Consider the following 15,063-nt stretch of genomic DNA (forward strand, 5'->3'; position numbering starts at 1 on the left):
GTGAAAGTGTTACTATTGGGGGGGGGGAGCGATTATTCTCCTTCCTGATATTTGGATTATCCTTTTCTGTATTGTACTAAATACAGGTACTTACATAGGCTTTTATTACCTCAGACTCACTGTGAGTGTCCCTTTGGGAGTCTTAAAGTGTTTTATAAACATTCTAAGATTTCAAGCTAAGAAAACCAGTCTAAAAGAGGCTGAGCCAGCAGTAGCCACCCCTAAAATTAAGAATCTAAGTGTAATAATAGAATCTGACCTCTTTAACTTCTAACTGTACCAGAAGAATTTTGTGCAGTTGTCTCAGTCTTAATTAGAATTTTACAGAATAGGTACAGTTCTGTGTGGCCTCATCTTGAAGGTGATGTCCCGTGGATAGACCAACTTACCTAGGGTCTCTTGGATAGCAAAAGGCACTGGAGAGATCTGAGCCAGGAGGTTTCATGGTAGACTTTGTACCATCACCTTGACTTGCTGCAGGCCACCTTTGAAGTTACTCCACACTGTCTCCAAAGGGAAACATGCTAAGAGTGTCTGATGGCTAACTTCCACCAACTTAGTGAAATTCTTTTTCATTTTAGCATAAAACTCATCTTTGTCTTTAAGCCAGTGGTCTACTTCTTGAAGACCATTTATCTAGCCATGAATGTAAGATACTGCAAAACTGTCATCTGTTATAACCAACATTATTTTTCCTGGGATTGAGGGAGCAGGCATATTAAGGACAATATCAATTCAGCATCACTTATAAGATTTGCTTACACAATAGTCCCAACTCAATCCCCTGGAATAAGATTTTTAGATTTGTTTTTTTCTGACAAAGTTGATGGATAGATGATGACCTGCACTCCATTTCCTGGACAGCTCCTCTGTAGCTAAAATGGCATGCTCTCCTGAGTTAAAACAGCCTAAACATCCAGAATAGAGAAGAGGTTGGACCAAACCAGCAGACTGCAGGTTTCTTAATAGCACTATTTGGGTTTATATGCTAACTTTCACTTTTTCAGTGTAACATTTTCAAAACCACCTTTCACCTATCACTAATGAAAGTAAAATCTGAATAGAAAAGAAAAATTGCTCCATGGAGACAGAAATTCTCCAAATATAATAAAAGATGGTGTTGGGACAATTAAAATATGTAATGGTTGTCTTGTTACTGGATGACAATATAAATGTTAAATAGCTGGTTTTATTACCTTGACATATATTTTTTAAAGGGTATCTTAGAAATACTTCAAAATCAGATTAAGGTTTAAGTAGTGAAGGTAAGTCAAAGGAGAAACAAATGATTGTGTTTTAACTGAAATAGCATCTGATAGTCAGTCAGAGTGCATTGGGAACTAGCAAGATTTGAAGGTTAGCAAAAAGAATCCAGCCCACAAGAAGGAAGTGCGAATGTAGTTCATAAAAACATTCATAGCAGCCAACGCTCACCGTAAGGCCCAAAGTGGGCATCAGGCAAAAAAGAGGTACGTTAGGGGTGGGAGAGGATAGATACCCATCATGGCAGCAAAGGGCCCTTGAGATGGTCTGTGGTCTTGAGAGACTCCAGAGGTATCTTTGTATACACAGGTGAAGGTGTTCAATTTTTTTCACTTTCAATTCAAAACTCACTTAAGAAAATGTGTCAGTTTCTACATAAAACCAAACAACCTATTCATTGACTGAGTATTTATTGAACACCTACCCTGAGCTAGGCACAGTTAAGTGTTGGGAATATATTTTTTGTGTCAAAACGGACAGTTTCACCCTATCCCCATGTATCTTGAGAGGCAGTGATGGCAATCAGCCAAGAGCCACACAGCTAAGTATGTCATCCTACTGTGGAGAAGGGATACAACTGAGCTGTGGTAAATGATAACTGAAAGGTAAGCATTGGATTGGAATTAACATAGGAAACAGCTGTAACAAGTGATGTTGAGCTGAAATTCCCGGACTGAATTGGAGTGAGGTGCTGGAGAAGGTTCCAGAAAGAAGCATTGTGTAGATGATGGCTCTGTCATGAGGAAGCCCAGCAGACTCATGAGCCTGAGATGCAGCAGGTAACGGAGATGCTAAGAGTGATCAGCAGATATTTGGATGCCACAAGGGTAGCAGGTAAAGGCCACATAAGGTGCAACCTTGGGAGCTTTGTGTTGAAGGCTGAGATACTGATGGAAGATGGAGATACGAGTTCTGTCTGATTTGTGTTTAATCCCCACTCTGGCTGCTATGTAGTGAATTAGCAAGGTCAGAAAGATGGGGCAGTAGAGATGCTGCCTTGGAGGCTTCTGCTGTGGAGTTTTGAGAGCCCTGACTTGAGAATGAATGTGAGGAGACGTGATGATGATAGGAGCTACTAATAGTTGAATGTTCGTAATATTTGGTGGGGCTGGAGAGATAGATAGCTCAGTGGTTAAGATCTCTGGCTGCTCTTCCAAAGGACCTGGGTTCTGTTCCCAGCATCAAGATGGAAGCTCACAACTGTCTGTAACTCCAGATCAAGAAGATCAAGTTTTCTCTTCTAGTTAGCCTTTGTGGGTATTGCACACACATGGTAGACTTATGTGAAGACAAAACACTCATGGCTATAAGAATAAGTAAATAACTAATTAAAAATAATGTTTGGCAGTGGAGAAGGCATAGGAAGTGGGAGGAAGAGAATAGAAAGATGGGCAGTGCCATCCAATGAAGAGGTAGATGCAGGTCTGACCATGTATGATATATTTGTAAATAGAATGCTGGAAAACTTACTCTTCAGGTGTATTGCTTTCTGATACATCCTGAGCATTCTAAAAATATGCTAAAGAAAGCTAACACCCCTTTCATATGCTCTTCTCCTTCATCTGACTCTTAATGTTTTTGAAATATGATCATTAACCTTTTATGGTACACATTTTTCCCACTCCTAAACCTTTCCTAGGTATATTTTTGAGTGATTCTTTTATCTTTCCCATAAGTTAATTCTTTTTTCAAGTCTACATTCATCTCAAATGTATGGATGTCTACTACACAGAAAATTGGGCTGTAGACAGAGATGCCCAGATGTGTTTGCAGTACTGCCCTTTAAGCGTGTTCATTAGCACAGCTCCTGCCGAAGAAAAGCTAGACTTCAAACCATCAGTTTCAGTTCAGAGAATGCTACCAATTTTCACAGCCCTGCCCTTCTCATTGTAATGGAAAATGCATCCCATTCCCAGCAAACACCAGTGGATTTTACACTGTAACAAGCAGAATGAGTACAACTGTGAAGTGTGTGCATGCATGTCGCTGGGCCACAATGGGAGTGTGACTTGCTCTGCGTATCAGCCCCTCCCTCCCACACTTGGTGTGTCCTGAGCTGTGCATTGCACTGACTTTGCCCAGGGAATGACAACCATCATAGTATTTACACACTAGAAACTCTGGCTTAATACCAATATGATCCAAATTTAACACCAGTTGCTCCCTTTTTTTCCCTTACTAGTTGGACAAAAGCTGCAAATAAAAACACTTGCCTGCTATTCAGCTGACTTTCGATGGTTGCCAACACCACCTGCTTCTCCTCCCATGGTGACCCAGGAGGTGAGATTAGACAGTGTCCCATGTAGTACTACTATTCAAGTCCACTGGTAACCCAGATGGTGAGATCAGACAGTGTCCCATGTAGCCTATTCAATGTGCTGGCAACTGTTAGCTCTCATGACTCTGTGTTTCCATTATGTCATACAGGATGCATTCAGTGGCAGGAAGCCTGGCCAAGCTTAAGACCTGTCTGGAGGATGGAGTTTGAACCCTGGCCCTGTCACTCACGTGAGGCTTGAGTAAGTCAATCTCTGCACACATAGTTTTCACCTTTAGAACAGAAGCAGCTGATCTGGCCCCATTGGTGTATTCCAAAGACTGAGTGAGGGGAGCCTGTGTTGAGGAATGGCCCAATCTCCAAGCAAGGTGCTCACAGACAAGGATCTCATTTTGTAGACATTAGGTCAGTGCAATAAACCATTGTCATAGTACAACAAGCACAAGATGGCCTCTCCTGAATTCAGCTTCGAGTGAAAAGCCCTAACGGGAGAGCAGTTAAATAACACGACCTCTCTACAATTGATGATGAGCAACCAGAAACCATGTATGAACTGGTATATCTTTTTGGTCCTCAGCTGCTTACAGTTTACCAAGCACATTTTTCCTGCTGGTGGATACTGTTTAAGTATAATTCTTAGACTATGCTTCCCCTCAGTGACTACCAGTGCATACCAAGTATAGCCAACAACCTTATCTTATAATCTAGGGCCTCTGGAACCCCTCCCGAAGCCCCTTTCTCCTTTATTGGTAATGTGCCTTTCCAGGCAGCATGAAACTCTGTATTACTTTCTGGGCCATAGACATGCTACATTGTAAATTTCCAGAGAAGTGACTATTGTTCATAGCTACATGTGTCCTTAGTATAGAGCTGGATACTTAGCTTAGTAAATGCTTGTTGAAGATTGTGGGCATCCTTCATTATGGCAAATATGATAGTAAAGATGGCAATAGTTGCAACATCAAAAAGTTAATAAAGTAGTAAATAACAGTAAAAAAGAAAGTCAAAGCCATTGTTTGGGGACACTGTGCAATAGCTAAGTGTACAGGTTAGCTAAACCTTCCAATAGTCACATCCTGCATTTGTTCTCCGTAGTCCATCTTATTGATAAAAATGGGTCTCTGATAAATGCAGCAGCTTCCCTCCTGGCTGATGGACACTTTCATTGATCCACTGACCGCTGCTGAGGATCTGCCTCATCAGAGGGCTGGAGACATAACCTCCCCTTTATGTTTTGTGATCAGGGTCCTTTCCGTTAGCCTAGCAGCAGAAAGCAGGGAGTCTCCTAGTAGAGAAGATGCTGCCAGAGATGGCAAGGAATAGCAAGACAAGTGAAGCATGGTAAAGGGATCCACATTGATGGCAGTTACCATTCCACTTGGTAGAGCAGAGGTTTGCTAAAGGGATGGCAGTCCGGACAAGGAACAGTGCTGATCCATTAAAAAGAGGCAGCGGGTGGACATTTCAGGCAGGGGAACAGTGAGTGCAAAGGACCTGAGGTAGGAGGTTCTCCAAGTCCAGCTAACAGAAAGTTGCCAGGGAGTTTGAGGGTGGGACGATTGGAGAGTAGAAAGTCTGTATGGGTGCAGGGCATGCTGATCTTTGCTGGCATGACCTTAAACCCTGGCGCTTCATCCTGGTTCAAATGGGAAGCAATTAGACCATTAGAGCCACAGCACCATGAGATATGCTTGAAGCTGCTGCTTGTTCATTTAAAATATTATTCTTATTTAACTCAATGTATCTAAAATATTACCATCTCAGTCTGCAAACAATATAAAATGGTTGACTTTCTGTTCTTTTCTGCATGGGTCTTTGAAACCCAGTGAGTATGATTTCAGTTATAGACTGTCTCTGTTTAGGGAAGGTGTTGGTTTCCTGGCTGAGAGCAGGCAGCCCTTCAACTGCAATTGGCTCTCCTCAGCATCACCTAGTACTTCTGGACCCTCATGTCGGCACAATTCTTCCAGACCCATTTTCTCAGATGCTTTTCATTTCCTGCAGCTTCCTGCTCCCTTGAGCATGGAGTATCATGCTTTCTCTGGTTGATTTGAACTCATATAACATTTGCTTTGTTTCTGAATTAATCATCAGTGGTCTAGGTCTAAGTATCTGTTGACCAGATGGATTAATATAAATAAATATACTATGTAAACTCACCCAGAATAAGACCAAGTATCATACCAAGTGTGGTCTTACCACTGCAGCAACAAATCTCTGCTGAAGAGCATCCCTGCCCAGCTGTCTGGAAACAGAAACTCAGGGGAGCTAAGGGCTGATGAGGTGTGTGCAGCAGTGCTGGCTTGGCCTGGAGCCAGATCACTTTGGGCCCAGCTCTGTTCCTGAGAGAGGTATAACCTTGAGCAAGGCACATTACCCCTCCAGGGAATAGTCTCCTCACTATGCAATGCAGACTGAATCTCACAGCTCCCATGCTCATCCCACCTGCCTTGGTTCATTCTTGGGCTAGAAGCTAGAAGTGGAATTAGGAGTTACTTGGATTCTTTCTCTTTGCTTGAATCTCAAAGGACAGACAATGGGTCCTGACAGATGCACTTTAAGTATTTTTGTATTAAAGGAGATCTTAAGGACAAATTCTCCATGTTCTATGAAGCCACCTTGGTCTGAACTTGGTAATCACCATCCCATGCTACTATTTTCTCTTCCCCATCCATTCAGACTTCTCTTCATGCAGAATTCCTGTGTATGCAGATTCTCTTGACCTACAAAGGACCATGACCCAGCTGTACCACTAATGTTGAACCTTTGGCCCTGCTGGGTTGAAGAAAAGAAGATATGTGAGCTAAAGATCAAGCCAAAATACCAGAACTTTCCTGAAGGTTCCAGTAAAGGAAGTAGGGAATTTTAGAAAGTAGTAGATGTATCAGATTCTGGAGAGCTATTTTTTCACCAAGTTTAGACTTTGTATTCTAGTGTATCGAGTTGTCCATCTATGGAATTCTGGAGGGAGAAGCAAAAGGAAACAGACACACAGACAATGGCGCTCAGAGCCCAAACCAGGAAGGAAAAGGTGAATGGGACCATGCCCACAGGCTTGTATTTGGATGGCCCCTGAATGAGAGATGGATTTTACACAAGCTACTCTGCTTTAGGCACCTCCTCCAAACAGACAGGAAGTCAGGGCGAGATAGCAACAGGGGCACATATGTAAGGACATGATGAATGCTGCTATGGCGTTGTTAACAAGGTGTCAGCTGGTTACAAATAGGTTGCTTCTGCCCCTCTGCAGGCTTGCCCTCTACCCTTCTCCACCAGGCTCTCTGCCACACTACTGGCTTCACTTGGTGTCTGACTGGGTGTCAGAAGGCGGGTAGAAGAGGAGGGCAGAGTATTTCCCTTGAACCAAGGCTCTGCTGTCATGGAGGTGATCTTTCCATAGGTGTAATCCCGACCGCCGGTTTCAGTTCTCTCCTGTCTCAGGCCTAGCCCTGACTGTGCCTCCTGTACCTCAGCCAGGCCTCTGCAGTGGACTCCGTCTTCCCAATTGGAATGTTCTTCATTCTTGTTCCCCTCCCTGGTATGCCCCCAGCCTCTTGAAATAAGATTTGAAAAACAATAAAAAGTTTTTATCCTTTGAAAATTACAGTTTCTACAGTGTCTACTGCTCTGTTTTCTGGGATTGCTTGCCTAGTTAGCCTATCCTATCGGCTCTTCCTTCATTAATTTTAGCTTTCTCTTTTCCTGCAACTCTTTAACACTATTTCCATTCCCGACATTTGCTTGTTTTCACCAAAAGATGTCTATTCTCAGCACTGACAGCTTGTCAAACATGATCTGACTGTAATGTTCTGTTCGCAATGCAACCCATGGTCACCCAGGAAAAGGCTTTGGGTCCATTTCCACTTTGCATTTCAGCCATCCTCACCTTTCTGGGTGTTTGCCACATGGACAATTGTTTTTATAGGAGCTTTTTCTGCCTTAAGTCCAGAAGTTTATAGTTTCACATTGGTGTCTAGTATGTGTGGTTTTAGAAAAGACCCTGAATATCTGTCTGCCATAATTTCCAAGGTGGCAAAATAAGGCTAACATGACACTAACTTTACAGGGGCTTTGAGAGAATAAAAATGAATGCAGTGTTTTGTAAAACCCATGCTCTTTTCCATGAGGAATAGAAGTGTCGATGACCAAGCCTTCTCCACCTCTACCCTACAGGGGTAAGCTTCTAAGGTCAACATTTTATTAGAACTCTGAGACAAACTTTAGTTTCTTGAGTTACTCTGTGCCAGCTCTCTTAAGCAGTGTTTGCCATCTGATCGCCACAGGACAGTGTGTGGCAGAACACTAAAGATGAGGAAAAAGAAGGGCATAGGGAAAGAGTGTGGCCCACGTCATAACTCAGAGCTGTAACTGTCACCCAGGGTCCTAAATGAATATTTAATTGCTCTTAATCTTATCGTTGAACGCCAGAGCATCCCCTTCATCTGGGCTAGCCAAAACTAGTTGGATCTAAGGTTCTTTCAGAGTGATGGCTTGACAACCTCGAACTTCATTTGTAACTGGAATCTGTATTTGTGACATAACGTAGAAGGGGAAAAGATTCTTCCCATATTACTTTTGAAAACCCACCTCAAACAAGGCAAACCACTGACTTCTGAGCTTAGACTCCCAGTTCTCCGTTCTCTGCCATAAACAGATATGGACCCCTGGTGCTCAGCTTTGGATTTTCTCTTTGGCTTTGTGATACCCAAAGGGATAAAAAGATCCTGCTTTGGGCAGGGGTCTCCTCCATTTTGAGAGGGGGCTGGGAAGTTGTTGGAAGTAAGACCTAAGGAAGCTTGACCAACTTCTTTTTACTCCATGGTCTCACTTATGTACAATCCCTGTGACAGTCTGAGAAGACACATCAGACAGATGACAACTGACTACAAAGAATGTCAAAGAGTAAACTTGCACTCTTGTTAAAAATCACTGAGTCTTATAATTACCCTTGGGTATTGTGCACTCCACCTGCCTGCCATGGGAGGGTGCTTAACCTTAGCATAACCAAAAAACATCAATCTGATCTCAAGAGGGACTCACCTGAACTTAAGGCATTCTCCACTTCTTGCATGATCAGGAAGGGAGTGGTGGTCTCAGACTCACAGACCACTTTGCCATGCTCAGCATCTTGGGGTGATTTCTCCTTGGGTGCTGGCTCTGCTGTGACATGGGAAGTGGGCATGTGACTAGAGCTGTGCCCCTCAGTTGGGGAGGTGGGTGCCATTGGAGCTCCTGTGGGCTGGATGCTAATCACAGTAGAGCTGTGATTAGAGGTACTGGATTCAGACAGAGACTCGGGTGGGGAAGTTGCCTGGGATGTAGACGTCAAGGTTGGTGCCCGAGAAGAAATGAGCATGGGTTGCTGTGAGGAAGTGGCTGGCACACTTGTTTCAGGACTGCCAAGGCTGTGTTCCTTGGGTGTGGATGTCAAGGGGACGTTGCTGCTCGTTGAGGAGAAGCTGGTAGGTGAAGAGACTGTGTTGCTGCTATTCTGCTTCAAAGCCGGGCTGGTGACAGCCTCTTCTTTGGGGACAGTGGAAATGTTCTTGGGGAGCTGAGATGTCACAGATGCAGGAGTCGTGGTGAGGACTGAGGCATTGTGAGTGTCATTGGCCCCAGGGGTGGCGGCCATAGCAGTGTTTTGAGCAGAGGTAGTCCAGGTGACTGTAGGTGGGGTGATTTTTGTCATAAGAGAAACAGGCAAGGGGACTGATGTTGGTGCACCCTGTACCCTCAGTCCTACGAAAGAAAGAATCAGGACAAACACAGTCACATGAAAGCCATATATAAATATATTACATGCACATGTGTGTGTGCGTGTATGCACACACACACACACACACACACACACACGCATGCACAAAACAGGTGGTCGGCTGCACCGCTGCTTTATAGTATAATTTCAGGTATTTCCCCCTCACTGTGTAGGTGATACTGAATTGTGACAGTGACTTTTAACATCTGCTCTTCTCACTAATCCTTGCCCTTGATTTGTGACTCCCAGTAGATACTGTCCTGAAGCTCCATAAGAACAATTAGTGGATCAGACAACTCAAGACCAGCATCAGGTGGAAAGAAATAATCTTGTCTCCTGCTGGCTTAAACCACTGTCCTTAGAGAGTGAGGTCCTCTGTTGAAACTCTGGCATTTGCTTGCATGACTGAGTGTCATTGCATAACATCTGCACACTGGGAATGCCAAGGGCCTGTGTGTGTGTGTGTGTGTGTGTGTGTGTGTGTGTGTGTGTGTGTAAGTGGACAGTGAAATTGGGGTCTGGTGACTGGCAGCAGTGGGGTGAAGTTTCAGAGGGGCCTCAGTGGCCTTGCTCCTATCTCAAAGCCAGAAGGGCCATGAAAAACCTGACTCCTCCCTATGTCCCTTCTGTGTTTATGTACCATGAGGCAGGGCTTGGTGGCTTTATAAGCACATTCCTATGGAAGGAAGATGAGTTTCAGAATAAAGCCCTCATTTGTGGTTTGAGAGTATTATTGGAATTCTAGACTGGTGTTTTTACAATCATGATTTTACCAAGTCACGTTTTGTAAAGTTTAGAATTAATTCTTCCCTTATCCATTTTCCCTTGCTTCTAGCCTCCATTGAGTCATTCACTTTTCCCTCGCTCCTAGCCTCTATTGCATCATTCACTTTTATCATTCATTAATTAAGTTTAACCAAAGACTTTTTGGAGTTAGTGCTGGTATCTGACAGACACTGGGCTAATGTCTCACTCTCTGTGTAACGATCTCTTGATTGCCTCTTTATACCATTCATCATCCACCAAGCAGCTCTGTCTCTGGTCATTTCCACCTCAGCATAGGGAACTTCCATCTGCAAAGTTCTCAGGCAAAACTAGAGATGCTGTCCTTTGCCCTCATACCCAAATCAGTCACTCTCTTGAACTATAACCTGACAAACCTCACTTATCATTGTTATCTCAACATCCCTGGGTTAACTATTCAGGTGATGGCAGGAGTCTCGTAACCTCTTGGCTTCTGGATTTCTGCCAGAAAATGCTCTGTGTGTTTTTCATACACAGCCAAGAAAATCTTTTCAATTAATCTTAAAATCTTTTAAGGTGTTTTTTTTCTTTTCTTTTTGTTTGAGACAAGGTTTCGCTATGCAGCCCTGGCTGACCTGGAATCCCAGAGATCTACCCACCTCTGCCTCTTGAGCACTGAGATTAAAAGTGTGTGCTACCACATCTGGCTTCATTTTTCAACTGATCAAAACACTTCAAAAGCATTCTGTTGTGTTTAGAGCAAAATCAGAAACATCCTGTGTCATCTTATGTTTTTCTCATTGTGATTAACTTTTACTCCAAATCACCTCAGATGATTCTAATTAAAAATCATCCCCACTCAAGCTTCTTGTCATTCTTTTTTTAAGAGTAAGAAAGACTATTGTGGTAAAAATCATAGCTACTGTTTACCATCTTAACACTCTTCATGTGCATCTCAGTGGCATTAGGTTTATTAACATTGTCACCATCCATCTCTACAACCTTTTCATTTTGTCAGGCTCATATTCTCATTAAGCAGCTCCTCCTTCCTCACTATTTACAGCTCATCCATACTCTGTGTGAAACTGATCATCTAGGGAACTCATGAAAATTGAATAATATAAGATTGGTCCTTTTAATATACACTTACTTCACTTATTCTAAAGTCTTCAAATCTTACCCATGCAGTAGTATGCTTTGAAATTCCCTATTTCTTTCTTTCTTTCTATCTATCTATCTATCTATCTATCTATCTATCTATCTATCTATCTATCATGATCTATCATCCATTATCTCAATTATCTTCTATCTATTTATTATTATTATCTATAATCATCATCATGATTTATCATCCATCTCTCATCTCAATTATCTTCTCTCTATTCATCATTATTATTATTGTTATTATCTACTTCTACCTATCCCACCTTGCATTTATCAGCTCATCATGCATAGACATTTGGGCTGCTCATGTCTTTTGACCCTTAAGAAGGCTATTGCCATGGACACTAGTGCATAGATATGTGCTGTCTCCTTGCTTTCAGGTCCAAGAGTGAGATTGCTGGGTCAGGGTAGTCCTGTTTAACTTTTTGAGCAACTGAGCTACTTTTTAAGCTCATTTTGCATGCTTGTAACTCTTTATGGAGTTACATATTTTCATTTGTACCAAAATGTAAGCTTAGTAAGGGCACAAAGACATGACTTTATTCATTGTTGTTTTTATAAGGACAGTGTTCAGGGCACAGTTAATATTAAGTAAGTACTTTTAGAAGGCAGACAGCAAAGAAGGAAGAGAAAACCAAATGCTTAAAACCTTCCTTCCTGAGGGACTGTTCTTCCAGAGGACCCAGGTTTGATTCTGGGCACATAAATGGCAGCTCACAAGTCCCTGTAAGTTCGGTTTGAAAGGGATCTGATACTGTATTCTGGGCTCCACAGGTACTGCATACATGTGGTGCATAGACAGACAAGCATGTACATGCAGGCAAAACATTAAAAAAAGATAAAATAAAAACATTTTTTCCTGATTACTCTCAACATTATGTCATCTATTCTACATGTCATTTGGCTTATCTGTGTCTACCACAGCTTTGTTGGGACACCTGCCTGTCTGGTATTACTTAGTAGCTTCACTCCGTCTCTCTACCATAATGTATGCCTATGCCTCATGTTAGGTCCTCAAGTATCTAACCATGAGGCCTTGAAGATTCTCCTCTTGAGGATTCACAATGGTAAGGGCAGGCCTAAACAGTGTTTAGTAAGAATATAGCATAGGCCACATATCAGCAAAGAAAGGGGAAAAGACTAGAGGGGAGGTATTCCAGGCATCAGGCTAGGTGATAGACAGAGAGGGGACTAACGGAATATGTACTACAGAGCCTACATTAACATTTGGATGTCCTTAAAAATGACTGGTTTAATTTTATTTTAAAAAGCATTTGTCAGAGGCTACACTGAATGTTAGGAGCACTTGTCTTGTATGTATGAAGCCCCATATTCAGCGACTGGCAAGGAAATAATCTTTTAAGGAGTTGGTTATGGATATGGATGATGAGACGATTAATTCCTTAGGAAACATGAGGACAGCCCTCCAAGCCTAGGCTATACAGCAAGTAGTCCAGGCTGTTATGGTGTCTTTCAGTAGTTGAGGAATCTTTAAAATGTGACAAAACAACAGTGGGATGGATATTAGTAAAGTATGGAATATTGTATGCTGCTCTGAAGCTTACTGCCTCTGTATCATGGTAGCTCCATGACTGACTCATGACTCTGCCGGTGGAAACATGGCTTAAACACATTTCAGAGCTTCTTATGCAGGCAGATGGAGCATCAGGAAGTAGAGTCAAGGAGTCTCTAGAAGTCTGAGGTATGTGAGGACTCATTAAAAGAGCACAGATTCATTCATTCATCTTCAATTCATTAATTCATTTGTCATTCATTTTTCCATTTATCATTCACCTCATTCATTCATCATTCACTCCCTCATTCTTTCCAATGTTTGCTGAGTAGTTACTCTGTTCCCAGTTTTGCCTTCAGAGTTCAGAAACCACACCCAACTCTCTGTAACATGATGTGGTAAGTGCTTTATATACGTAGAACCAAGTTTCATTTGAAGCCTCAAAGAAAGGCCAATAAATAATTCTGTGCTTCAGGATGTAAAAATATACAAATGTCATTTTCAATCAACATTTAGAAAAGTCACAGAAAAAGATGATATTTGAGATGTTTCTAAAAGGATAAGCATATACATGTTGCCACCTAAGATGTGTGTGTTGTTCAGGGTGACACTTGTATTGTTATATCCAGCAGAGCCCAAAGCTATTCTGTTATATTGTTAGAGGTCTAAAAATGCCTGCTCCACACACTGGTGTATTGCTGGACACTTCCACTTCCTTGTGCAATTCTTACTAATACATTTTCTGCTCCCATCCTGCCTGCTTCCAAAGAGGTCTAGAGGTGGCCATTTACTTCTTATGTCTACCTTCTGTGTACTTATTTAAAGCACTTTATGGTCCAGTCCAGGCAATTTCTACTCACAACCAAGTGACAATGCACAAAACTGCATGACAATGTTGGTTGCCATCACTTGCATAAAGAATCTCAGCTTTGCTGTATTGTCTGTATCCCATTGCCTTGCTTGCCTAAAGGCAGATCTTCTTCTAGCATAAAGACATTCCAGATGAACATGCCATGATGATCTTAGAGAATGCCACCTGCATTTGTTTTCTGGGTGGTGGTGGCTATAGCTAAATACCACAGACTGGGTGCTTAAAACTAAGTACCTCAGTTATAGAAGGTGCAAATCCAGTATCACTGTGCTAGGCAATTCAGTTCTTGTAAGGATACTTTTACTGGCTTATAGATGGCCATAAACTAGATGTTCTCACAAGACCCTCCTCTAGGAATTTGGGTGGAGAATAGAGTAGGGATAGCTAGCATTTCTCTTTCTCCTATATCTTTTTTTCTTTTTTTGAGATTAGATCTAATTTGTAGCCCAAGAAGGCCTAGAATTCATTATGTCACCCAGGCCAATCTTGAACTTGTGGGATGCTTCTTCTGTCTCATCATCCTGAATGCTATGATGTCTTTTACTAGGACACAAATCCCATTAGTAGGACCCCATTCTCTCATGACCACGACCAACCTTAATTAGCTTCCAAAGGCCCATCTCTGAGCATCATCTCATCTAGGAGCTAAAGTTTCACTATTCAGAGCCTTTATGGCATCTTGTTTTTACTTTTTCATATGGTTGACTTATTTTTTCATAGGCACACCAAACTGAAGGAGCGGAACAGGTAGCAGTGCACACTTCTGAACATTTGAAGAAAAATAGTCAGGGCTCAAGAGTGAATGTAGCCTGTCATTTGCAAACAAGGGAACGGATGCAGGCAGGAAAAGTCATGTGATCCATCTTTCAAATTCAAGAACAAGAACTGGGCAATGTCCCCGAAGACATTGAGTACCTGATGTCTGACCCCTCCAGGTACCACAGCCTCAACATGGCTAGAAGACCTAACTCTACCAGCTACCATTACAGAGACCCCAGGAGACATCAGAGAAGTTTGGAAAAACCTGCTCCATCCAATTTTCCTCCACAGCAGAGCCACTTTATTCTGGAAAACCAACAGGGTTTTAGTATTTCCTTGGGAAAATAGAAGCTACTAGGGTTAAGACATTAAACCCAGTTGCCTCTCTCTTAGAGATGTGCCAGCATTACTTAAAGACAGAGTGACATTACTAGACATGGCATGCACTACCTGGGCAGTATCAGGTCCACATGTGTCAAATGGACTGACTTCAGGGAGAGCAGATCTTAGACCAGATGTGTGGTTAAAGAGCACAAGGTCAACTTAATCTTAAGTTACTCCATGAGTATTTATAAGCAGCGGCTGATCCTGGCTTGGTCAGGCTCAAGCTTCCATGTGACAGGTGGAAGTCATAAAAAAGCAGATTCTTCATTTGAGAGACAATTACTTGTCTCCATGTGCATTGTCCTGAGTGGAATAACAGTGTCCTTGTCTCC

The 15,063-nt window shown here is 42.3% G+C and overlaps 1 protein-coding gene across 1 annotated transcript in view; it reads right to left on the reverse strand.

Annotated features, from left to right (window-relative positions):
• The window catches only part of Parm1 (prostate androgen-regulated mucin-like protein 1), a 94,984-nt gene that overhangs the window by 20,685 nt on the left and 59,236 nt on the right, over positions 1-15,063 (reverse strand). Inside the window, exon 2 of the mRNA XM_051198260.1 lies at positions 8,582-9,280. Coding sequence (XP_051054217.1) covers positions 8,582-9,280 — 699 coding nt within the window. The remainder of the gene's footprint in view (positions 1-8,581; positions 9,281-15,063) is intronic.

Source organism: Phodopus roborovskii, unplaced genomic scaffold (genome assembly GCF_943737965.1).
Source record: "Phodopus roborovskii unplaced genomic scaffold, PHOROB, whole genome shotgun sequence".
In the NCBI taxonomy this organism is placed as follows: Eukaryota; Metazoa; Chordata; class Mammalia; order Rodentia; family Cricetidae; genus Phodopus; species Phodopus roborovskii.